The 25904-nt window shown below is 54.1% G+C and overlaps 1 protein-coding gene across 5 annotated transcripts; it reads right to left on the bottom strand.

The window, feature by feature from the left end:
* BAHD1 (bromo adjacent homology domain containing 1) lies at positions 1–24612 on the bottom strand. 5 transcript variants are annotated; one of them, XM_036923850.2, is made up of 8 exons: positions 23416–23762; positions 8866–8993; positions 7320–8759; positions 5206–5588; positions 4038–4197; positions 3553–3629; positions 2677–2777; positions 1–2210 (listed from the first exon to the last, which is right to left on the bottom strand). In XM_036923850.2, the coding sequence occupies exons 3-8, from the start codon at positions 8743–8745 to the stop codon at positions 2021–2023; spliced, it is 2337 nt and encodes a 778-aa protein (XP_036779745.2). In that variant the 5' UTR covers positions 8746–8759; positions 8866–8993; positions 23416–23762; the 3' UTR covers positions 1–2020. The 5 variants fall into 5 exon arrangements, with proteins under 5 accessions (XP_036779745.2, XP_057344667.1, XP_036779747.2 ...); XM_057488684.1 differs by lacking the exons at positions 8866–8993; positions 23416–23762 and adding an exon at positions 24493–24612; XM_036923852.2 differs by lacking the exon at positions 8866–8993 and having other exon boundaries at positions 5206–5585; positions 23416–23763.
* Between the last annotated feature and the right edge of the window lie 1292 nt (positions 24613–25904).

Here is a 25904-nt window from a genome sequence, read left to right as displayed (position 1 = left end):
AATGATCCTTTTCTAAATCAATACAATTTCTCAAATTTATTTATTTTTCTTAAAGAAGTACTTCTAATCTCTGTCAAAAGAGAAGTGAGGAAAGGTCCTCCCCTCCCTTGTAAACACTGAAATACAGATCTGAGAAACCAGGGTCGACACACACAAAAAGTGCATTTTACAAAATATCAACTAAAATATATTTTACATGAATTATGCTTCCATTGAAATTCTACCAGCTGCATTTTCAGGTTCGAAAAAATATTTCCACATCTAAGAGATTTCAAAAGCATTTAAATTCTGGGCAGCAGATCCTGCCTCCTGGGAGGAGGAGCCTTGATCTCCTCTCCTGCTGGGTGAGGCTGGGCATCACGGCCACTCTGCCAACCTCTTCCTGCCTGCCCCCCCAGACCCATGCCATCCTCCAAACAGCTTATTCAGTACAAGGGCACCTGAGTCCCTTCCTTTGGGTTTGGGATTGGGCTTGCCATGTGTAAATTCACCTCTGCAGCTCCAGGCCTCCCCCAAGTCCAGTGACCAATCAGGAGCGGCCTGTTTTCTCAGGGTCAGCACAGAACCAGGGTTGCTGGGAGAGCCCTCAGGATTTGCTTCCACTTCCCTCTCCAACTTCTGCCCAACTGTCCCCACCTAGTGCCACCTCCTCAACCTGCTGGGTACTTCTGCCCTTCCCTAGGGGAGGATGACCCAGTGCTGCCCTCTTGGCTCCTGCCCCCTGGGGTATGTCCTGTGGAAGTGCTCTTGAGCAGGTTCCCAGACCGCCAGGCCCACGCCACACTGTGCCGCTTGCTCCTCCTCTCCCCACCATGCTCCTCTTTGGTACAAATAGGAAAGAGCCAGGCTGCTCCAGCCCCTCACAGAGAGCCTCAGGGCCAGGGCCTGGGCCAAGTAAGGGCTACAGGGGACAGAGTCTCCTCATCTACTCTGGGGAGCAGCATGAGGTGAGACAGAGCCCCTGGGCAACAGGAACAAACTGAAAATGCAAGTCCTTAGCTCCAAGAGAGAGAGAGAGAGACAGCAGCTGCAGCTCAGCAGGTCTGTGGACTGATACAGTGTTGATTCTTGCTGGGATGTAAATTAGTGCAATCTACAGAAAACTAGGGTAAGAGGTGGCAGGGCGAGGGGAGCCACAGCACTCCTTTGGTTTGATTTCAGGTGGGTGTGGCTAGAAGAGTCACGTGTGAAATTCTGCAAGAGGTTTCCTAGAACCTCCAAATATAAGGCAAGAGGAAAAGTCTTCAATAAATCAGGTAGCAATTTTCCTAGTCCCCTGCCCTCCATCCACTCCCAGCTCCCTTCTGCCTTCCCAGAGACGACAAACCCCGTAACTTCTGAGGAGCCAGACCTGCTAGATGGCTCTCACCAGGAGGTGGACAGGAAGCTGATTCCCACAGTGGGTCACACCCATGACTGTGAGGGCTGGGTAACTTGTCCCGGCACCAAGGGCTACCGCAGGGGCAAAGGAGGAAAGCCAGGAAAAGGCCCCGAGTCAAGGAAGAGTAAGTCAATGCTCTGGAAGCCAGCCTCTGGCTCTCTATGCCTCAAAGGAACGAGCTCAGAGCTGTGCTAGAATCTGGGAGAGCCTGGTCCCAGGCCAATGGGGAAGCAGTGGGTCACACTGGGTGAGGTAAAGCTGGCTCCCACTCCCCCTTGAAGGGCCCAGGGGAAGCTAAAGAAGGGCCTGTTGGGCCTGGTTCCTGCAGGGCCCCCTCCCACCCGAGCCCCATGCCCCTCAGTCTTGGCCCAGCCCCTGGGAAGACTACTTCTTCAGGAGTCCCCACCCAGGGAACCACCGAGAGGTCCCTTGGGCCCAGCTGAGGGCTTTGATGTTTTCCTTACACCCTGGCCTCCCCGACCCTCCCATGGGGCCCAGAACCCAAAGGAATCCCTGCCCTCCCCCCAAAAGAGAACCACAGGCCAGCAACCTAAGGCCCCTGTGGCCCCTTAACCAAGTGCTGTGCTTCAAGTGTGGCCCCTGCCCCAAGCCCCACTTGCCCATGTGGGCAGGTGGCGGCTACTGGGGGTTCTTGAGGATGCGGCCATGGCGGAAGTCATAGACATGACGGCAAAGAAACACCAGCTCAGGGTCCGTGTCCTCGGGCACTGTGCGGTGTGGCGGAGTGGAGTAGTCTGCTGAGGGGGGCACCAGTGCTGTCTTTCGGCTGGGGAGGCCCTCGCCTCGGCGCTTGGCCATGGCACAGAATCTGCAGTGACATACCGTTCACTGTCCTTACCAGAGCCGCCTCTGTAGGGAGATGAAGTCCTTCCCCATGCAGCCCTAAGAGTGGGGACGTACCCTGCCGCCCAGGAGGGGCTGCTGCCTCCACCCATCCTGGGGGCCACACTCTGGCAACTGCCAGTCCATCTTCTCTGTCACTGTGTGACACACCTGCCACGACCTCCCTCTCAACCACCTGCCAATTCTCCTCGATTATTCTCTGAAAGCAGTGCTATAACCACCCCCAACTCTGCCCCAACCACTCTTCCTCAGAGGGGGAACCATCTCTCTTCTTTCTTCCGCAAAATTCAGATGGTGGAAGCAAGCGGGGAGAAGAAAGTTCTGGGAAGATCAAGCCCAGCCAGTGAGCTCCCCTTGGGGATCCCAGCAGCCCCCAAACAGCCCTGTGGCACCTGAGGGGAGGTAAGCCAGAGGCACAGGGCAGCACCCACCTGCAGTACTCAGCAAAGGTCAGCACGTAGCACTTCTCCTCAATGCAGGCCACACTGTTCTGGTCCTGATGTCTGGATGCAAACACTTCATTCTGCAAAGGCTCAAGGGGAGAGAGGAGGAGATGCGTTACCAGGGTGGGAAACACCAACTCCAGGAGCAAGGCAGACAGACATTAACCCCTCTGCTGGCACTCCTGACCTGAAAGAACTAGAAAGCCAGAGAGCGTCCCTGAAATTTTGGCCTATCTGCTCCTTACACAGAGCCCCATGGCATTTCACCATGGGGTTGGGAAATGCCAGCGGTTTTTCCTTCTCAGGTGTAGCTAGGTGCCCACCTCAGCCCCTGTCATCAGCCTCCCAACCCCACTCCCAGTGCAGGGGAGGAAAAGGGGAATTGGTGCACATCTTCTCAGTTAGATGAAAAGTCCCAGCAAGAGAAACAAAGTAAAAGGGAGCCTGGACTAGGGGTGGAGCAACCACTCCCAGATGGCACCAGCACCCTGCTTGGCAGGCGACCAAGAGTGGGAGCAGGCATCTTCTCCCTGTCCTCTCATGCAGCAGACAGTATCAAAGGGGGCTGGATATGCAGCTCCATCTCCCTTTCCTGCGGCAAGGATGATATAGCCAATTGCTTCCACTCTGGCACCCACTGCCCTGGAGAGCTCCCTTTCTGCCCCCTTTTAAGAAAAAGCTTTGAAACATGAATTGGGGCAGTTCTGGGAAAAACCTGGGCCCTTTCCCAGGCTTGCTGGTGTACAAGGTGACGAACGCAGGGACCTGCCTGCCCATGGCTGCCTCCCCTCATACCATCTCCTTAGTGCCACAACCTCTCCCTTCGCCACCCCTGCCCCCCACCCCGCCTGCAAGGCAGCTCACCTCGTGCATGCTGGGACTGCGGCCTCCCTGTAAGTGCTCTGGTCTGTAATACCACAACAGGCTCATCATCAGCTCACCTAGAGCACAAGAGAAGCAGATGGGGCTTTAGCTGGCAACCCCGGAATTACTCAGACAGGTAGGCAGGCTGGCCACCTGCCGTGGAGGCTCATCCATCTGCAATACCTGGGCCAATCCTGCAGGTTCCAGTTACCCTTGTCCCCTGCCTCAGGCAAAGCCTGGCAATTCAGTGGCCTGGAAGGCTGTTAGGCGCAGAGGAACAAGGGGGTAAAGGTGCTGACAGGTGAGGTAGGGGGACAGATGCCCAGGTGCTGGTCACTGAAAAAGTAAATGAGCTGATCCCAACCCAAGGCACAAGGCCATTTGCAGCCCTCAGCAGCAGACAGACATTGGCTGAATGCAAGGCAGGTTCTGTGCCAAGAACACGGGAAGACTAGTGACAGGTCAAATCCTAGGCAAGGGAGTACCTGATTCAGGGTTCTCCCAGAGGGCAGAGATCTTGGCCACATAAGGTGTGGATGTCTTTCGGGGACCTGACTTGAGAAGGACAGTGTCCCGGACTCGGATCGTCTCTCCATGCCGCTCCACCGCCTGGTAGCTCTTTCGGATGGCTGGTTCCGGTTCATCCTGAGCAACAGACCAGTGACATGAACAGGCTGTGGGGCTACACTCACAGTGAGGAGGGAGGGGGGGGATGGAGGGAATGAATGACCTCCTCTCTACACTTTCCTCAGGCCAGTCAAACCACTGAGGATGGGAAACTGCAAAAGTGGTTTGCACACCAGCCCCTAAGCCCTAAGCCTGGCTTTCAGGGGCACATGCGGATGGGAAATGCCAGCGGTTGAAGAAAGGAGAAAATGGAAATAGGGGTGGGAAAGTGGCCTGAAGCTTCAGGGCTGCACTGTGACCACCACACCCCTGAGAGCCAGCTCTCTTGCTCCAAGTCCCCAGCACTGGACAGGTCCCAAGCTTCCTAATGGGGTAGTCTGGTTTTTGACCCTTAGAACACCACTGTAAGTAGCATGGTCATGGGTAAATTACTTAATCTAGCGCCATACCTCAGTTTCCTCACCTTTGAGATGAGGACAATTGTAGGAACATAAGGTACATACTTCATAGGGTAGTCATGAGGATTAAAGTGGATAATGTGTGCAAAGTGCATAGCTTAGTTCTGGCACCTAGGAAGTGCTCAATAAAGTTTAGTCGATATTCTTTTCATCATCCCAGACATTCCTGTATCCCTAATATTCTCTGCCAGTGCCAACGTCCCCTATATGTACATATCCAAGAGCCTCCATGAATACCCTCCACTTACAATCCAGGAGAGAAGGAAGAGTGTGAGCAGGGATAAGAGGTCAAAATACTTCAGATGGCTTCCCTGAGAGTCGGTGACAGAGATGGCAGCCACCAACCATGACTTGACTATGCATCCCGACCTCCCTAAGGCACTCAGGACAGGCTCAGTACAGAGTCGGGCAGCAGGCTGGGCCGGCATGACAGGTTCCTGGGGTACAAGTGAGTTGGAGCCCCTTCTCGCATCCCAGAGCAGCTAGAGCTGGGAGTTCAGGGTTCTGGGAAATACCTCACTGAAGGTCCTATGTCGTGTCTCCCCATCAGCCAAGAGCTGGCACTCACCAAGACATAGACGGCCTTCTCACAGGCAGCCCCAACAGGCACCCAGCCATTAGTGCGGCGGCGGCGGCGGCGGCGTGGGCGTGGACGCTGGACACGAGGCTGCTTGGGATGGCTGGGCCTGCAGGCAGCCTTGCTTCGGGCGGTGTGCCTACAGCTGGAGCCCGTGCGCAGACCTGACTTGGAACCACTAGGAGGCTTGGCGCTCTGAGGGCATGCGCGGGCTACTGTCTGGGGCTCTGAGGTGGGTGTCTGAAGATGGGGGACAGGCTCTGCTGCAGGTGGCACGCTGGGCACAGGGCATCCCAGGAATGGGTGGGCAGGTGAGGCTGGATGGCCAGCTTCTGGGAGAGGAAATTCCAGCTGGCCAAGGGACCTGCAGCCTTCTGGGAAAAGGAGAGAGGAGCATCAGGGCAGGTAAGAACAAGCAGTAACCCCCACCAATCCTTCTGTTTTCAGAGTCTATTCCTCTCTTAATTCTACATGTGAACTCAAAGATCACTGAGGTGGTAGGTAGAGTCAGGGGACTTTAGAGTGAGGGTGTTTCTTGATTTTGGACATCCACCCACAGACATCTCCATCTCCTTTCTAGACTGAAATAAAAAAGGGAAAGTAACGGGAACAGGGTCTCTGGCTCTGACTTAATATTCTCTAAGGCTACCCATCAGGGCTCATGAGCAGGGGATCTGAGTCCAATAGCCTGGGATATGAATCCCGGACCTGCCACTTACTAGCTGTGTGACCTCAGGCAAGTCACTTTACTTCTCAGTGCCTTGCAATAGAAAAAAGAGTTGCCAATATCATATAGTGTATCCTGGGTGCTTTTCTTATCAGTATATTAACTCATCTCATCCTTACGAACACCCTACTAGGTAGGAACTATTACCCCCATTTACACAAGGGCAGTTCCTGGCTTGTCCTACAGTCATGTGGCTGACAAGTAGGTTAGAACACTTCACTCTAGGCATTCTGGCTCCAGCGTCTGGGCTCAATCACATGCCACATGGTCTCTCATATGTAAAGTACTTAGAACAGTGGCTGGCACATGGTGCTTCCTGGGGTCCCAGGGCAAGGGGATAAGGGCTTTAGATCCCATGGGTTAGTTGTCTAGACTTGGAGAGTGGTACAAAAGAGAAGGAAAAGCTCCAGAAGCCTATTCACATGTATTGAAGGTCCAACTCATGCCAGAACCTTAAACAACCAGTCTGGTCAGTCAACTGGTCTATAAAGTTTTTTATAGACCCCTACAAGAAGGGGTATGTGTGGTGGAGCCCTGAAAAGGCCTGGCTCCTCACTTTATCAGCAGCAGGGCAGACCTGCCAGCCAGGATGGCTCTAGTCATCTCATTTCCACCCAGAACCCAGGAAGGAAGCCTGAAGAGGCATGTGAGGACACTCCTGCCAGGTTGGGGGAAGAGAAATCACTGTGGGGGTGTCTGATCAGCTGCAGCACAAGCCTCTCAGGTGTCTACGTCTCGCCAAGAAGGCAGACACCAAAGCCATGGGCCCTGAAAGCACCCTACGCGAGGGAACAATGCTTGTTTGTTGACAAGTATGCCCACCCCACCCTCCCCTAGCAAGGTAATGCTAAGTATGGGTACTACTTCTCTTTCAGGGCCTGGATGGCCAGGACAACGCTGTCCTACTGCAGCTACTAGGGCTACTAGGGCTGGTACCCACCACCCTTCCCATGAATGCTGAACTTGGCCAGCAGGCAGGTGGTCTGGGCTCCTGCAAAGTAAGGAATTCTAGCTTTCCTCAAAGAGTAGAAGGGAATAGGAACAACTTGGCTAAAGTCCTAATTTCAGTATCTAACTATACTAAGAGTCTAAGAATGGGTAAACCAGTGGGAAGAGAGAGGCCCTTCCTGGCTCCTCCATCACCATGATGCTACCTAACTGCCTGGCCAAGAAAGATCCCTAGACAGTGGGAACACAGCAGGGCTGCTGAGAGCTAAACATGGGTCCCTTTCCTGGTAATGTTCCAAGGCTCAGGGCACAAAACTAGGGTTGTTCTCCTTTCTCAAAGTCTCCTACCTCCCACACAGTAGCTAGACAAGGAGCCCTATCCCAACTCATGGCCCACCCTCCTGGGACACCCACCCCCAGGAAAACTCACCTGCTGCAAAAGGCATTTTACAGGGGCAGCCACCACAAGTAGTGCTCATGTGGGTAAGAGACGGGGACAACATTTCACAGATGCTGTAGCCATTCATTTCAGTGTCCTCACTAGAGCAGTAGCGAGAGCCCCAGGGAGGGTGCTGGAAAGGGGTGCCTGCAGGCACTGAGCTTGGGGCCAAGAGGAGCCCCTCATTAGGTGCAGCCACTGGGGACAGCTTGCCCTCAGGGAGCATGGGGCAGGAAGAGTAGCCCCCACATTGCAGCCCATCTTGGCTGCAGTACAGGTAGAAGCTGCCTAGCGCAGTGAGCTCAGGCCGACCACACAGGCCACTGTAGTGGGCAGGGTTGCCAGGCATTGGCAGGGGGGAGAGCTGGGGGGCAGGGAAAGAGGGCTGGTGCAGTTCCTGCTTGGGGGCAGGTGACTCCTCGCCTGGGCGTCCAGGCTCTGGCTTCAGGGCTGCCTGCCCACCCATCAGCAGGGGAAGGTGGGGGCGCAGCCCCAAGGGGCTCTCTACAGCCTTGCTCAGGGGCTGGTAAGATGGCTGGCTGGATGGCCCACGAGGGGTGGCAGGTGGCCATGGCTCCTCAGGGCACCTTTGCCAGGCAGGTGGGCCTGCTGCCTCTCCAGAGCCAGCCCCCTGCCAGGCCTTGGGATAGTTCTTGCTGTTGACCTTGGCCCACTTTGGCCTCAGGGCCTTTGGTGCTGGTGGCTCAGTGGAGTGCCCATCTGCTTCTGGGTGGCCACGAGGTGGCCGCAGGGGTAGCTCCCGCTCCTGGCTCAGCTTTAGGAAGGCGGCTGCATTCAGGCTAGCCAGTCTCTTGGGAGCTGGGTCACCATCTCGGCGGGCACGTTCATCTGGTGCTAACTCTGGGGACAAGTCCCGACTTCCTCCGCCAAGTACCCCCAGCCGGGGCCGTTTCTTGGAGGAGGACCAGACCCCTGAGGCCCGGTCCCGGTCCCGGCTGCGGTGGGGGTCTCCCCCTCGACTGCGCCGGGTGCCTGCCAGGCTGCTGGCTTCCTCTCGCTCCAGCAGCAGGTTATTGAGGGCCTCGGCGTTGAGGGAAGCCAAGCGCCTCTTACGGGGTTGCGTGAGGCCCGTGTCTTCACTGGCTGGAGCTGGGCTGGGCGGCTTGGGCAGGTCAGGGGGCAGCTCATCAGCCTCATCTGCACTCCGTGGACCAGCCACATTCTCCAGGCGGGTTAGCAGCACTTTGCAGGCCTTGGGCTTCTCAGGAACTAATGGACGCTTCCGCAGTGGGTAGTTCTTGCGGCGCCCGGTGAGGTGCCCTGGGCTCTCGGGCATTCCTGTCTCTACGCTCTCCGTCCCCTGCTCCACACTGCTGCCTTCCATCTGCAGGGGCTCCCGGTGGCCACTGGGGCCCGAACTCAGCATGGGAAGGGACTTCCTCCGAGTGTGTGTCATGGAGTATGTCCAATCTGGAGCACAGAAGGCAGGCAATGAGAAGCCTGCCCTGGCCTGCCTTTCTCCCCTACTGCAGCCCCTCCGGCACCCCTTCCCCCACAGTGACTGGCCTACCCTCACCCTATCTCCAGTCTGGATTTTCCCAGGACCGCTTTTCCAGGATGCAAAGTTCCAGTGGGGTCAGACTACCAGCTGGTGTGCAAGAACTGGCTGCCCCATTCTCATCGCAGCCTAGGAGAGTGGGGCCCCTGAAAAGAGCAATGCAGACTCAAGGGAGAGAACAGAGAAGGAGCCAGGGGCAAAGCTCTCAGTTCCCCGCCCCCCCGCCCCCCGTTCTTCTCCCACTAGCCACTCATGGCAGGACAGGAAGAAGCTCTGACCATCAGGCTGCGATAGGAGCTTGGGTGATGGGAGCCCATCCATTCCTTCAAAAGCATGACCTGTTCCCTCTCCCATCCTGGGGTTTCTGAGTTGGGCGGGCCACAGGACGAAAGGGAGGCAGACAGTGGGGCGCTGATATGAGGAACCTGCCTGTGGGCTTGGAAGGAGGCAAAGCTCAGCCTGTGAGGAGGACAGCCATAACCTGGGTCTTGCTGGAAAAAAAAACCCTGAAGGGTGAAGGCCTGGCTTTGAGGAGCCGGTGGTCATAGGAGGTCTCTGCAGCCCAGCCAGTGCCAATGCCTGTGGAAGGGATGGCGGGAAGGTGAGGCCGGCATTCCCGGGTGGAAGACTCAGGGAGTACACATTAGACCTGTGCAGCTTTAGATCTCCACCAACCATCAGGAGTTAGAAAAGAACGGATCAGAGAGAAGAACCAACTCAGGGAACAAACCAGTTAGTTAGTCCTGACTTGTCAGGTCTGCCCTATTCTTCAGGTATCCCTCCTAGTAGGTAAAACTCCAGGCAGGGAGCAGGATGGGGGGGTAGCTATATAAAGCCCCGAGAGAGAAAACGCCTCTGACCAGACATCATCCCCTAATTTTCCTGGAAAATTTTCTTCCACCCACAACATACTTAAGATAGCACGGGCCCCATCCTGAATGAAAGGGGTCAGAGCTGGCTGCACACTGGAAGCTGGCATGGCCAAGAACTGGGAGAGGGGGTATGAAGAGTGGTCAGAAGAGTGCCAAGTAAGGTGCCAGGCATGGCTCTGCCCTCCCTGGTGCCCTGCGACCTCTGCCCCACCCAGCAGGCCCAGGCTGTTCAGCTTCATTTCCCCACTGCTACTGTTATTCACACCCACTCACCAGAGGAGCTGGGTAGAATCCCGCAGTCCCCAAGGAGCCAGGATTTAACCCTGAAAGTCCCACACCTCAGAACCCCCAGGAATTCCCGAGCCCCTCCCAGCTAGCTCCTGTGGCCTTGGACAAGTGGCTGGGGTCAATGCCTGCTTTCTCTCCTGGGACAGGCTGTACTCATTGAGATAGAGTGTTCTGAAAACCAGGCTGAAAGCATCGTGGGTGTCCGACACCACCAAGAAAGGACTGGGTAAACTGGAAAAGAGAGGCAGGGTGCTAGGCATTGCTCTGGTCATGCGCAGGGACCTGCCACTGCCCAGAGACCAGGCCCCAAGCAAGACACAGAGTCACAGAAGGCAAATCCATTCATTCCTGAAGCACAGGGAGAACCCCTAAAACACCCAGGCATCTACTAAGCTCCCTAAGACACTCCTGCTTCTCATTCATCCCCATTTGCTCAGCTGCTTACTAGCAATGCTTCCTTCCACTCTCAAAAGCATCCTGGCTGCTTACAGCCTACAGGCCCTTTGCTCAAATGCAGGCCACCCTGTGCCTGAGGTGGAGGCGCAACAATAAAGAGAAACGTCTCCATTTCCTAGGAAAGTGCAGGCCCAGCCTCCCCCACCCACAAAGGGCCTAGAGAAGAAGATATGTGAACAAACAGACCACACAGCTGAGCAGGGGCTGATGCCCCTCAACAGGCCCCAAGTTACCAGAGGAGCCAGGCGTGGGAATGGCTGGAGGTCAAGGCTGAGGTCACCTGGGCTTGTGGCCTTTAAGAATCTGGACACTGAGTACAGAGCAAGGAGGGGGCGGATGGGAAAGAGAGAGTGAGCAAAGGGAGGTGCTTTCCAGCTTGGTCAGTGAATGAGTTTTAGCTGAGGGGTGACTGGCCTGTGCAGCTTCTTCCCCTCCACCCCATCCCCCACCAGGTGGCTGGTGGACTGGTCCTGGGATTCTGGGACATTCTCCGTGACTTAATCTTCCCCTCTCAACACACAAAAGGTCCTAAGCAGGGAGAGGTTGGGTGGGGAGCCTTCTCTTTCAGAAGCCTGTCCACAGAACCTGGGAATACGTTCCTTGTAGAGTATGGCACCCTTTCACCTCCCATTCAACACTCTGGTCCCTCAGGGATACCCAGTGTACCTGTGCTGAAGATCCCGGGGAGTCTAAATCATAGGGTACGAGTCACATTTCCAAACCAAGCCTAAGAGCCTCCTGCTAGCCTCCCTTGTATCTGCCAAATTCTGTCACCCACCAAACAACTCCTAGAGTTCAAGTGGTGCCTGAGGCGGCAATGTCACTCAATGCTCGGGTCCCCACAGCCTGCCCCACTGCACTCCAATCTGAGGAAAGCGAGTATTATGAGTCACGCTTTGAAGGGACACGTGAGAACTTCAGCTTCAGCTTTGTGCCCTAGGGTGGGGCTGGGTGCAGGGCACTCCCAGCCTGCCAGACCCCTCGAACCTGCAGGGCGTGGCCCAGCTCCATGGGGGAAGAAGAGTCTGGGGAAGCGGTAGGCTTGGTTCCCATTCCAGCTCTGCCAACCCTCCTGCTCCCCTGTCCCTCCCACTTACACCCTAGCTCTATCAGGAACTTCCTACCACCGCCACGGGACAAGGGTGCCTGGGCTCTCTCAGCATTACCCTCCTCCTCTCTGGGAAGCCCTGTCCTCCCAAGCACAGGCAGTCCAGTCCCCCTTGGGAGAAGGTTCCTAGGAGGGACTCCCCAGGGCCTTAAACATGTCAGGCAAGCTCTCACTGAAGAAAAGCAGCCTCACTGTCTCCAGCCTGAACTGCAAATGACCAGCCAGTAGTCCTCCAAGCCAAAAAGACCCAGCGAACCACAGTCTGAATCCAAAATCACAAGTGCACTCTAAGCACAGCGAGAGGGCCAGCTCAGCTCCAGGCACACTGGGGCTCCGAATCCAGGGGGAGATCAGGCCCAGCTGAAGTGCCAGGTCTGGGGCTTAATGCTGCCCCAGCCCTGCACAGGGCTGGGAGAAGTCTGTGGAGACCAAAGCACAAAGGCGGGGGGACTTTTGCCCTCAAGCTGCAGCAGCTCCACAACTACTCCACGGCAGCACAAGTGGAGCACACTCAAGGTGCTATGTCCAAGAGAGGGTCAGAGGCCTGGAGGAGTGCGGGCTGTGGGCACCACTGAGGGGAAAATGAGGGTGGGGAGCCTGGACAGGCAGGGCAAGCCCAGGTCCCTCCCACAAAACAGAGGCTGCAGTATGGCAGGAAGAGGTCTTCGGCTTTGGCCACAGGTCTCCCCTTACTTCCGCTCAGCTATTCACTGCAGCCCCACACCCTCATCCTTAAGGGTTCAGGACCCAGGGCTCTGCCCCTCTGCCCATCCCAAAACCTCTCTTACCTACTGCCTTTTTTTTTTTTTTTTGGCTTTTCAGGCTTTTTGGTTTATTTGTAATAGAAGGGAAATACTAGGGGTGGTGGTAGTGGGATATTCAGACCAGGTGATCACCTGGGTGAGGGTCAGGAGGGCCCTGACTCATGACACCTCCCTCTATACCTAAAGCCATACAACTGGCACTGGGTTAATTAAGCACTGCCCTCCTTGGCAATCTCCAGAAATAACCGTCCCCTCCCCCAAAAGAGTAACACTTTTTCATGAGCACCGAGTTTCTTATATTTTCTATCAGAGAAGAACAGCAGCAAGAGCACAAAGGCAGGCTCTTGTTAATTTAAATTGAGATATGTAACTTCATGCAATAGCAGAGACGAAGCTGCCGAAATTCTTACGGTAAAGCCAGGTAAAGATGTGGCTGAATCCAGCGCAGCTGTTTAAGTAGAAGAACTACAGCTCTGAGTTAGGCTGGCCTGGATTTAAACACCAGCTCTCTTCCTTAAAAGCAACTTACTTACACTTCTCTGAACTTTAGGTTCCTCGTCCGAAGAACCCTAAATGTGGCAAGGCTAACACCAGTCACTGTGCAAAGCCTCGCAGAGCTGCAACAGGGAAGGCCAACATCCCTGCCCCTCTAGACCCACAGAGACCAAGCAGCCTGCCCTCGGCCTGGGTGGCTCCCCACAGCAGGAGGCCAGGGCCAGTGCCACTGTGACAAGTCTGAACACCTGGCCTGCACCTGAACTTTACTCTGCTACCACTCCAAGTGTCAACCAAAGGGAAAGATGGCAAGGCTGCTCCTTTCCCGTGAGGGACCCAACTGTGGGGTAAATTGCAGGAGCGTCCATTCACAGCACAGAAAGAGAGTGGGAGCAGAAAGCATATCCCAACAGACTCTGAATGACAGTTCTGGGCCCCCAGAAAACATCAACTCCATGGTGAAAGGTGAAATCCTCAGATGCTAAAGGCCCAGGGGATGGGGTCAGAGGGCATTGTGTTCTGCCTGCTCCAGCCATCTGACTGCTGCTTCAGTGCAGGCATCAACAGAGAGCAAAACTGTTGGCTCTGGCAGCACTGAGCTCAAGCCCAGGGGTGCTGTCCCTGATGCCCTAGTTCAGCCTCACTTGCTGGGGCACTCAATTCACTCTGCAATCAGGATGGGATCCTACAAACACCTGGGCAGGAAGCAGTGCTCAGCCAAAGGGAACTGGCCTGACCTGTCTGGACACATCTTGTTTTATAGACTGCCCTCATGTCTGGAGGCCATCTGATGGGTGGGTCTGCCCCCAGGAGGCACCAAGACTACCTATGGCTTGTGAGATCACCTGCTCCTCACACTTCACACTGCGGCTCCCAGGAGCCTAGGGAGGCAGCAGCAGCAATGCAGGGAAGGTCCATACCCACCTCACAGAGGGTCTTGTATATTGGCCAAGCCAGCCCAGCAGCCAGGACCCATCTTTGGCTACTCCTGTCCACTCTGACCACCCCAGTAGGACAGCCCAGACATAAACACCCAGAGCTGCACCCAAGTGTCCAGAACCCCCACCTAACTTGTTGCCAGACATTTCCCTCCTCTAACTGTAAAGGAACACAAATCTCAGTGGGGAGGGACGGGAATTTTAATTCAGACTGTAAAGTGGATCCCCCCAATTTTATATTGGAATTGCCATTAATACAGGAATACAGTAACAGTAAAGCTGGTGGAATCTCTTCTCCTCACTGGAAAATGCCAGTATCCTAGTCTTGGGGCAAGGCTCTTCCTACAGGTAGGCGACTGACAGTGAGAGACAGTATAACCCTCAGATCCAAAAGACCCTGAGCTAGGAGACTGGGCAGAGAGCATCATATTTTACTACAACCTGACAAATTAGAAGGTAATCACGTGCAATACAAAACTAATTTTTGAGGGTGTCCTTATAGGCTCACATCCCTACTGTTAGGCCACCTGCCTTCTCCTAGCTCTTTCCCAGTGCACAGCTCCTGCGTGCACAAGGTAGACCCATAACTACAGGGGCTGGTCCGGCTCAGCCAGAGCACCCGCTGCTCATTCCCAAGCACACAATACTTCTTGTGACTTGCTGATCCCTTGCCATGGCTCAACCCAATGGAGGGGACACCCACAGAGGCTGGAAGCCTCTTTGTACCGCTGCTAATCCTAAATCAATGGCTTGAACTTCTCTGAGACCTGGTTTCCTTATCTACGTTGCAGAGTTGTTATGAGGATCAAGTTAGATGAAAATGAGTGTTGGGTGCCTAGCAGACGGCTTTATATACAGTGGTGCTCAATACAAGGTCATTCTTTCCCCCTACCTGTCAAATACTAGGCTAAGTGAGTACTAAGAAAATGCAAAAAAAAAAAAAGACTAAGAAACTGGAGCTTGGCCTGGTAGGAAAACACAGGACACAACAGCTTTACAAAGGCTATGACACAGTGCTCAGAACTGGTGGAGAGCACTCTGGCTTCAGAGAGGGCACATCTGAGCCTGGTCTTCATTCAGATACTTACTGAGGCCTACCTCACGCAGGTGAACCGAGGGAACAAAGGCCGAGGTGGAGTGGGCAGCAGTCTGAGAAACTGGCTTGCTTCGTAAACATTTGGAGGTAGGAAGGGACAACATACAAGAGCTTAAGTTTTGAGGCAGGAGACAAATGTAACTCTTCCCAGGCTCACCCCTCTTAGCTCCATGTAGGCACTGCACCATGTTGGGGGACAAGGGTGCTCTGCGATAGACTCCCTCAGATCCTGCCCCCCTCCACAGTGCCCAGGCTGGGCCAGAAACAAATCCATTCCTGAAGCAGGACCGATTTGCTCCAGGATAGCTAACAGTGTGGAAGGAATAAAACAGGACTAGGGGCAGGGCACCCAAAGCTCAGCCAAAGGCCCTTCAAAGAACCAGGAGGAAAGCCCAGGCTCCCGATGTGCCACTCTTCAAAACACTCAACAACTCACCAGCCTGGTCCAGGCACCAGCCCAGGAGTGGCAAAGGATATGTGTTGGTTCAGCCACCAGGACACTCCAAGAACCAACAATTTAGATTTCTAAGATGGTTTGCCAAGACTAGAGGTGCTCTCTCTTTTCCTGAACAGAAGAAACTGGCCAGCCAGGCCAAGATGGGAGCTCTGCCCTCAGCCTCCCCAGGAGAGTGCTAACTTCCTGAATGAGCCAGTGTTTAGGGACAAGATCCAAGACCAGGCCTTCCCAACACTCCGCCAGCACAAGCAAGAACAAAGCAGACTCTACTAGTTATGGGTACCCAACCCAAATATCTCACACCTTAGTGATCAGCACCATCCCCATGAGGAGGCAAGCTTTGTGGGGACAGGTGGGTTCTGCCTTCCTTACCATTAAATCCTGTCCACTTAATAAGAGCTTGTTGAATTAGCAGCTATCTGGCTGCCCACCTGCCCTACACCACATTAACATTTCTACCTTAGACTGATGGCACCATGTGGTGCCTAGGAAAAGAAATTCTTAGCCCTAAACTTTCCCCACCCCCAAAGGAGCCCACTGCGCCTCTTCAATGTAATGCACATTTGAACAGGACTGCTTTAGGAAAGCTCTCATACTCACACAGCACAACCCTTTCACTACTATCGCTTTCTTCTCCCAATTTGCCCAACTATCTCAGGAAAATACTCCTCTCATTCCACTCACTCCAAACCATTTAAGCAAGCAAGGGTGGTACTAGAAGCACACTTGAGTGACCAAGACAAAGAATGTCACAGATACAAAGGTGAACTCAGCAACACAGAACCAGAGTTAGCATTATCCGTCCCCGAATCCCCTAAGTGTGCCCTGCAGGGAGTACTTGATCCACCGCAGAGGCCTTTAGTCTAACAGGGTGGCTAATGTTTGTCAAGTGCTCATTATACCCCTGGCACCACCCTAAGCATATCACATTTGTTTTCACTTATCCTAACCACCTCATGAGGTAGTTATCATCGCATCCAAACAAGAAAAAAACAAACGTACAGAGAGGAAAAAGAACTTGCCCACACTCCCACACTATCAAGTGTACAGGCAGGATGTCTGGGGTCAATCCCAAAGCCCACACCCCCACCGCAACACAGCACAACTGCAGGGTCACAGATTAACATTCAGTTCACTCGTTTTTCTGTGTTGCTTTAATTATTGGCATCAACACATTATTCTTTTTTCCTGATTTTTCACCACAAAGGGAATTGAAGATGTACTCCATTAAATGGCATCTGTGAGCTGGCCAGGGAACATAATATTATAAATTGTTTCTATGGAAAAGTCTGCTCAAAGTTCCCAATAAACTCCTACATGTGCTTTGGAAACGAACCCATTTTATACCCTAGAAAGTGGTAAGGGCTTCAAAGATATGCTGTCTTGATTTTACAGTAAATCCAGAAAAGAAGTCCATAGATTTGCCCCATCCATGAAAAACATCCCTTAAATCAGATGAAATCTAACTGTAACGAAGGCTGAAATTTGGTTATCACACTCCAAACCATCTTAATATTCTAAGACATATTAACTAATTGCCCCTTGCTACCTCCCTTTGGGCTGAATAAATCCAAGTCCTTACAATTTTCTCTGAAGATCATCTCTTATAGTCATTTCAGCAATTTTATAATTCTTCTACATTCTGTCCAAACTGTGTGAACCCTTCCAGGTACACAGCAGGGGACACCCCTCACTTCTGAGGTGGTCCTGCTTACCCTGACTGTAGTGGGAATGTGCCTCCATCTTTCCCCTGGCATTAAGCAGCAACCTAACACCTGTCCTGTGATACTGTCTTGCCAATGGGTTTCAGCCTTTGGGCAAGTTCACTATGGATTCAATGTGACCAAAGAAATGACAGTAAAACGTTCTTGGGATGAAAGGGTTTATACCCAACTTTATTTCCATGGTGGCATGTCAATCACTAAAATCCCGTTCACTCAGAGTGAGTCTGCATGCAACAAGCCAGTCTCTGCCTCTGGGCCTCTTGGCCCACATAGCCGTCCTCTGGGCCTGTCCTCGGTGCTGCCACCACTCCAGCCTCTTCTCTGCTCTCCTGCAGCCTTGCAGCCGTGCCACCATGTCGCCCAGAGCACTGGGCGGAGCCTTTATATAGTCAATAACAACACATTGCCCACACATGTGTAGTGAGCCAGCCAACCAGGGCCAGGTGAGAATCCTGGCCACAGGAACCTTCATTTTATCCACAGTTATCTACAAAAATCCTCTAAAAATGAATAATTCAACTCTTTAATAAGACACCTGGTCAGATGAGAATGTAATCAACAAACTGAATTTTCCCCAGACATTTTAGACAATGTTTTGTCTAAAACATTTTAGGTGCAGTTGGAGGACCTGTGTGGGGGCCACCCCCTCTCATCTGCAGGCAGGACACTGGAAGGGCTGCATCCAGGGAGGATGTGGGGCCCAAACAGGCCCCAGGAGATGGAATGGAAGTAAGAGCAGTCAACACCACTCCAGGTGAGATCCTAGGATCAAGCAAAGCAGAAATACACCAGGTTCCGCTCTCCTTAGCCAAGGACAGGAGGTCAGAGCACCTCACCCCCACCCCAAAACCCGCTAGAAAAGAAACTGACATGAGAAAAAAGATGTAGACCCCAGGTTCTAACTGGCACTGACACTGTTAACCAAGAAAAGTCACCTATCCTTTTTTTATTCAGGTAACTTGTCATGGTGTCTCAGAAAAAAGTTCCCATTTCAAATCTCAGAAAGACTGAAAGACAAACCCATTCTTTTATCCCTGGTGTGTCAGCCCTGCAGAGGATCCCAAGGACAATATTGTTGGGGTGGGGGCTGAGTGCAGCATGAAGAACACTGAGATGAGTAACTACCATTCTCACAGGTGTTTTCCACTGGGAAAAAAAGAATCTGGATGAAATCCTTCCCAGGACACAATACAGTCCTGTGTGTCACTTTGCCCTGAGGCCTGCTCACCAAACCATCCTCTGACCCTCAGCTTCTATACCAAGTTGCCTAGGGCAGGGTGCCAAGACCCCAGGGCCTACTGATGCTCACCATCTCTGCAAAGCCAGCTCAATGGAGCTGAGGGCACTTGCTGGGTGTCTGGCCCCAAGCAGGCTGTCTGCAGCCTAACAGCCTCCACTGATCTTCCTCCTCCTCCCTGTTAGCCGTTTACTGCTCATTAGTGGCGGTACCAGGAGGTGGGCAGGGGAAACATAAAGGAGCTGAAATTCAAACCAGTCCGTTTTACTCCACTTAGGTGCCTCCATAAAACTAGGCAGGATTTCATCATCCAAGACCTCTCTGGCCCCTGCTCTGGGGAGGCTGAAGCAACCCAAAGGGTGAAGAGATGCAGAATCTCAGGACCCCAGGCATCAGCAGCTTATGCTTCCAATCATCACAAGCTCCTGACTATGTATTTAAGAGTTAACAGACCATGGGCTGGCCCATCAAGTCAAGGCTAGGGATGTGTAGAGCAGGAATGCTACGGCTGCCCTCAGTATCGAAGCACACTCTCCTTGTCCCTCCAAAGTCCCCAGCACAATGGCAAATTCACAAAGGAAGTGAATCTTGCCAGACTGTGCTAGCAAATTCCCATAAACACTTGGGCCAGGGTAGTACTGCTTATGTAAAATGCTTCTCCATTGAGAGATGCTGCTTTATTTACATTCTTCACAACCCATTCATAAAAAGAAGGCCTTTTAATGTTGGGGCTGTTCGTATAATGCTCCATAAATCTGGCAGCTTCGGCTAGCAGCCTGAGTTCAACACAGGCTACTTCTCAACTCCAGACTTTTTTACCCCTCAAGATTTTTTTTTTCTCTTTAATGACTCACCTTGAGACAGGGTGCTGGGGCCAGATGTTGTCGGAGAGAGGCCAAGAGGAATAAGAACAGATAAGATTAAAACAGGCAAGTCCTCCTAAATGCTGGGACAAAGAGGTGAGGAGGAATGAAAATAAATAAATCGAAAATCCCCATAGAACACCCATGTGAAATATGTATGGTGGGAGGCTGAAATCCTTCCAGGTTTATGGAAACTTTCTTTATGGATGTCAAACTGCCCCCGCACTTACACCTCTACATACCAGAGACAGTGTGAAGAGGATTTTTTTTTTTTAATACAGAAGGAAAAGATAGAAGAGGGCACTTCCTGGTTTTTAATTTGAATTGTGGATGAATTAAAAAAGCAGTAATTTTCTCTGTTTCTTCACAGAAGTGTTCCAGAGGCTGCTGAATCCAAGAGCAGCACAATTTGCTCTGGGTGAAGAAATTCAGGTGAACCCCAGAAAGAGAGAAAGGACTGTGTTCTAGGACACACAGCAAAAACAGCCTAAGCAGCTGAGCGTGAGCCCAGGAGATGCAGTCTGAGGTAGCTCGTCTCCTGCTACGGTAGAAGCAAGGAGAAGTAGTGGGGATTTTTTTTAACTGACAGGGAGCGGTGGCGTTGCCACGACAACTGTGAGGGGTGGCGTTCCCGCTTGGAAGGGAAATGCTGGTCCATTAATCATCAAACTGGGGCACAAAAGGGAGGTTTGGGGAAAGGGGGATACATGCAGAATTTATTTTTTAACTGTCTAGACTCAAACCAGTCATCACTCCTCTTTCCCATTTCCCCTATGGTCCAGGGTTGATGGTAAACAAAACACAAGTTTGGAGAGAGCTGGGATCATAGCTTTCCTTCCTGATAGGTCCAGGATGGGGCTGACTGCGCCTCCCATGTCAGAGATGCCCCTATAAAACACCTCTTTCAACAGGAGCCCCAAAAGTTCCACCAACAGGCCAGACCTAGAAATCTTTTTTCTTTTCAGTTCTCATTGCCATGTTTTCTCCCTCATTTACACCCAGTATTGAGAAGAGATAAAACATATGGATTCATTTAGCATGGACAACAAGGAAAATTGCATAAGAACAGCAAAGCCGGGTGGAGAGAATGGCCTGGTTGGGTAGAAAGAAAACAAGATTACAGCTCTTTTCCAATCATGTCTATAGAGTGTCATGTGAGCAATCCACAGGATAGACTTCACTAGCCAGAGAATCATAAACAGCTACACTTCACTTGTTCCCCATGCTAAAGCACCCCAAACATGCCCATCTATATGCCTTTCACAGAAAAGGCTGGAAATCACCAAGGGCTGCATACTGAGTGCTTCTGGGGAAGCAGAGAGAAAGCTTTCCTCTCTGTTCCCACCCAACTAAGTAGCCAACTGCATTTATTCATTCAACAAAAAACAAGGTGTACAGTACTATACCAGAAATCCTCAAAAATACACACACACACACACACACACACACACACACACACACACAGGTTTACTTTAACACTCACACTGTCCCTGCCCGTAAGAACTCCAACTTGCAAAACCATTCATAAACTCCAGGGTCAAAATCTCAGGATGAAGAGTTGAGGTGAGAGAATAGGAAGGTAAGGGACTCCATGCTGGAGACAACTGGCAAAAGCAGCAAGAGCAAAGATTCAGGGAGATAAATGCACAAAATTTGGCTAGGGAAGAGACTCCAGCAAATTGTCTAGGGTCAGAGTGTAGGAGAAGAGGAGCCACTACAAGTCTGTGCATACAGGAGTGACATGGGAGAAGGAGTGCTTAGAAGAATGATCTAGTCACTGCATAATGACTGGATCAGAAGGACCAGAGAAAGCAGGAAGGAAAGGGAGACCATGACAACAACATAGGCCCGACATGGAGATGGCAGGGAAACAGAAAGAGGAGGGAAATACAAAAAAATAAAAATAAAAAGGAAAACCTCTTCACTTGCTGAACTCTCCAGAGAAAACTCTCTTTAACACTTAATCTGACTGATATGAGTCTCCCACCACTAGGTAAGAGCCTGCCACAGAGGGAAAGGTTGTTTTGGCAATTCCCTTTTATATTCTAGTGGCCAGACCAGTTCACCCCCTTCTGACTGCCACCAAAAGAAATTACATACTGTGTACCCTCCAGAGAAGACACAAAGGCCTTGAGATCCTTCGTCATTCTCTGGATCTTAGACATACAATTAAACTCTCTCAGAACGAACTTCAGTCTCCTGCATGAGGTAATACCTGCCTTCCCCACAAGCCTCAGCTTCACCCAGGCTGGGGTCTAGATCCTCCTGGGGAGGTGGATGGAGGGTGGCCATGAATTAACTCCATGCCCATACTAAGCAAGGCTGACAGGGCAACTTCCCTAGGGTGAGATTATAGCTAACCACAGCTGGGAGGAGCTTGTAACCAACAGCTACCTGAGGTGGGACTTGAACCCAGATTCTCAGCAAAAAGTCCACATTCTTAACACAGCCTGAGTCTGTTTTTGTGGTCCCATCTCTTCCTTTAGGTATGGGGTCACATAAGGGTGGGGGGGACAGAAGTTCTGAGTGGGTTTTTACAAATGGAAAAACAACATCCAGCTAAGAGCTGGTCACTGGTGGGGTTACAGGTGCTCAAAGTTTAAACCACTGGTTCCTAAGTGTCCTCCAGCTGGCCAAGGACTGTTGTGTCCCTCCAGGGCATATGGTCCCTATAGGGCCCTTTTCTCCTTTTTTTAGAAGACAAGGGGGTGAAAAGGGTGAAGAGGAAAGTCTCTAAGGTGACACAAAGAAAAAGGACTGGAAATCTTTTTCATTTAATCATTAAATTCCTGCCTAGATTTATCAGCTCAGCTTCTCATTTCCCTATGCAGGTACCTTCTTTGGCTAAATAAAAGTGCTGAAGGCAGTTGTGGATGGACTGTTGGAGCACATTGCCAGTTATCTCCTGGTCTCCTATCCAACTGGTCTTCTGCCCTCTTAAGATTGTGGACAATGGGCCACCAGGAGAAGTCCCAGGTGAGATTAAACCTCTGCCTGTGTGCATTCTTTGCTCAATCCTGACAGGCTCTAGAGCAGTTGACGGAACTGCCACCTCGGTGAGTCCAGCAACCCCGCTGCCACACCGCCCAGCCCACCGTGTGCATACACACATCTCTCTTCCCCTCCGCCCTGGCAGGATCGACCCCTCTTTCCAGAATGGCAAGACGACAGGCGTCTGTAGCTGTAAGCAAGTGCCGCAGCTTCTCCCGGCGGGCACCCCGGCTCCCGCAATCCCCGGGGCAGAGTCCGGCCCTGCCGTACGCCCCTCCGGGTGGGTGGCTCGGACCCGCTCCCCTCCCCGACGCCACCACCTGCGCCCGCTCCGGCGCCGCCTTTGTCCAGCGCTTCACCGCCAAGCGGGCCCCTCGGGCCAGACCTGACCCGGCCCCCAGCCCCAGAGAAGAGGCGACAAGACAGGCAGGGCAGGACCAGGCCGGGCCGTGAGCATGGGATCCCGCTGCCACTTGGAGGCGGTCTGACAACTTCGTTCCCCCCGCCCCACCTCAGACTCGGCCGCCGCTCCGCACGGTCCCCGCCGGGCCTCCCGCGGCCCACACTCGCTTCTCGAACCGGTTCCCTTCCGTCTTCGGCGCCTCCCTTCCTCCCAACCCGATCCGGTCAGGTCTACGCTGCCCTCAGCCCCGGCGCGGCCCCCATCCCCTGCCCCCCCCATCCAGCAATAACCGGTCACCTCCCAGCGCGGGAGGGCACCCCACCACCACCAAGAGCGGGCGATCCCGCGGCGCCGCCCCCCGGCCGCGGCCCCTTGCCTCGGGGACCTCGATGGGGGAGGGGGCACGCCGGAGGTGGGGGTGGCGGGGGCCTCGCCGCCCGCGCACTCGGAGGCAAGCCGGCTCAGCCTCGGCGAAGGAACGACCGGCGTCCTCCCGCCCTACGCGGCCCGGGACGCCCGTGCCGCCGCCGCCCGGCCGAGCTGCCACCCTGCAGCCGCCACCCACCCCGCCCCTGGTTTGCGAGGCGGGCGGCCCCCGGGGGCTGTCACCTCGAGGCGCGCCGCCCTCCTCGATGGCGGGACCATGGTGCTGGACCCGGGAGAGGGAGGCGGCGCAAACGAGCAGGCGGCCGCACCTGCTTCGCGTCGTCCGTCCGTCGGTCCCTTCCCGGGCTGGCGGGGGCGGCGGCGCAGCGCGCTTGGTGGGGCGCGCTGACGGGCAGCCGGTCCTCTCCTCTTCACTCGTCTGCCTGCCTCGCTCGCTTCCTCCCGCCCTCTCGCCCCTTCCCCCATCTCCGACCCCGACCCCAAGCTCACCAGGACAGCGGCGCGGACGGCGCGGCTCTGGGCGCCCGCAGGCCCCGGCCGGGCTGGAATCCGGCGGCTGGAACCCCCCGGGGGCGCTCAATTCCCGGGCTCCACGCTGCTGCGTCAGCGCCTCCTCCTGGGGGCCGGGGCCGGGCAGGCGGAGCGGGGGCCGCAGCCGGGCGGGGCCGTCGGGGGGGGGCGGGCGCTCCTGGCCGGGGCGGGCGGACGGTGGGAGCCGGACGGGCGGGGTAGGCAGCCGGACTGGCGGGCGGCGGGGGCCGGGCTCCGGGATCCGCTACGCCGCTCGCGGTTCCCCCACAAACTCCCCGAGAGCGGAGCCTCCGCCGCCCTCCTTCCTGCTTCCTCGTCCCCAGCCAATCAGCAGCGCGCCCCTCGGCCAGCTCCGCCAATCAGCCGTCCCGCCCTGCGCTGGCCCCGCCAGCCAATCCGGCCTTCGGCTCCCCCCTCCCTGTCTCCGGCCAATCAGAACCGTGGGTCGGTCGTCCCAACGCAGGGGGCAGCACGAGGCGGCCGGGGGAGGCGGTGCGGGGAGTGGTGGGGCCTGGGGGGAGGGGTACGGTGCGGAGGGTGGTAGCGGGGGCTGGTTTTCTTTGCCAGCTTCTTGGGTTTGCTCTTCGTCTACAGACCCTGAGCCCGTATCCCATGGTGACCCGACTCTGGAGCCCCAATCCCCCAGCTGCTACTCCTCCCACCCCCCGAAAAAAATTATCTCGCCCTTGCCCTGGCCGTCACCCTTCTACATCCCTTTCCCATTCTCCTCAGCACCCACAGGAGAAAACTGCGGGCCGAGAAACACCCCACCCTTTCCAGCGGCTGTGCCCCCCAGGGTAAACCTTCGGTAAGACCAGCCGAAACCGAAAATCAAGCAAGGATAAACCCCCCTTTCCTGCTGAAAGGGCCCCAGACTCCAGCGAAAGGGCCCCGACTGCTGAGAAGCCCCTCCCGCCCTTGCCTCATCTTTCCGACTTCCCTGCTTGCCACGTCTCCTTTCCTTTCTAGCAAGGTCGGTCCTGGCTTGGTAACCCCTCACCCGCATCTCTTTCCTCCTTCTACCCCTCACCTTACCGCCTCCGACTCCCGTTCCTAAGGCACCCTTCTCAGGAGCAGTTGTATGGAACCCTCATCCGTTTCCAGCTGACAGCAGAACCTGGTCTGTGAGTCCTTGACACCTACACACCCTCTTCCAACACGGAGGGGAACATCAGAGCTCTCCGGGTGAGGGAGAATGGGGCGGGCAGCCTGACAGACGGGCCTGGACTCCCTCCCTCGCGTCCCCAAGCTAGGACGGGACCAAGTGTGGACACTTACCTGTCTACCCCTAGTCACCGAATGCTGTGGCTCCGTCTCATACCCACAGACGTGCCTTTCCGAACCCCAGCATGCTGGCGGGGTCAGCGGGGTGGGTGGGCACAGCAGGCTGAGGTCATACGGAGGTGTGGGAGGTTCCAGTGAGGTGCAGGAAGGGACTGCCTTGGGCACCTTGCATTGCCAGAGTTTCACTTATACGGGGCTTCACTTCAAAAACTCTTGGCTGTGCACATAGTAGGTTCTTGAGAAATGCTGAGTCCACCCCAGAACAAAGCCTCATTCCTAATTCAGGCGGGGGAGGGGAGCTTTAGGAGGTAAAAAGAACAGCAGCAAAAAGGACAGTGTCAAGTCACCAGATTGCTGGGAGGTGCCCAGGGAAGGGCTGGGCGACGGAACGCCTCCAGTATAGAGAAGCACCCCCAATGCTGGGGCTGCCTAGGCAGAGAGGAGAAACCCCGCCCTGGAATGTGACTGAGGGGTTCCTCCCGCACCACACACGCTGTCTCACCTTTCTTAGACCTTGAACCTCCAGCATTCACGAAGACAGCCTTTAAGATAATCAGGGCTGCTAGCCCCTATGCTGGAAATAAACCCTAAAAGACGGTTTCCAATATGCCTCTAGATCTATAAAGGGGCCCAGTGTCAGTTGTGATGGGGGACATGTTTCAAGGAGGGAACCACCCAGCAGAGGAAGTATGTGAATGGAAGCTAAAAGCTAAGACTATGACATGGAAACTTCTCAAAGGACCAGGTTCTCCTAGGACCAGTGCCCCTTCTTTTCCCACTCCCGACCCAAGGGAAAGCAAAATCTCCAAACCTATAAAAGTAGAACACTAAAGGATTTCTCCCCTCTGAGCCTCCCAGAACAAAGATTCTTAGCAGTATGCCCTTTATCACCAGCCAGCCTTCCCCCCTTATAAAATGCCCCCCCTCCCTGTCCCAGGCTGTCCCGTGGGCAGATGTCCCCCACTTCTCATCAGAGACTGGTGGTAGAGGGTAACATCAGCAGTGGCTGCTGGAGCTAAGCCATGCCATCCTGGCAGCCTGGAGCCAAGACTGAAGAGGGGACAGAGCTTCTGTCAGCAGCCCAGCCTGGGCTGACCTCGGCTTCATGCCCACTAATGGGCAGGTATTGAGGCCAAAAGGGTCAGAAGAGAAATGTACCTAGT

This window comes from Manis pentadactyla, chromosome 11 (genome assembly GCF_030020395.1).
Source record: "Manis pentadactyla isolate mManPen7 chromosome 11, mManPen7.hap1, whole genome shotgun sequence".
Lineage (NCBI taxonomy): Eukaryota > Metazoa > Chordata > Mammalia > Pholidota > Manidae > Manis > Manis pentadactyla.
Note: the sequence above shows the minus strand (reverse complement) of the source record. Positions and strands in the feature narration are given on the sequence as shown.

What these genes read in the sequence shown, in the direction of transcription:
- BAHD1 (XM_057488684.1), bottom strand. Translation starts at nt 8,745, where the DNA reads ATGACACACACTCGGAGGAAGTCCCTTCCCATGCTGAGTTCGGGCCCC. An exon ending in AGAAGGCCGTCTATGTCTTG is followed by an intron (nt 4,198 to 5,205) that starts GTGAGTGCCAGC and finishes TCTGTTGCTCAG; the next exon opens with GATGAACCGGAACCAGCCAT. An exon ending in GCAGTCCCAGCATGCACGAG is followed by an intron (nt 2,778 to 3,552) that starts GTGAGCTGCCTT and finishes TCTCCCCTTGAG; the next exon opens with CCTTTGCAGAATGAAGTGTT.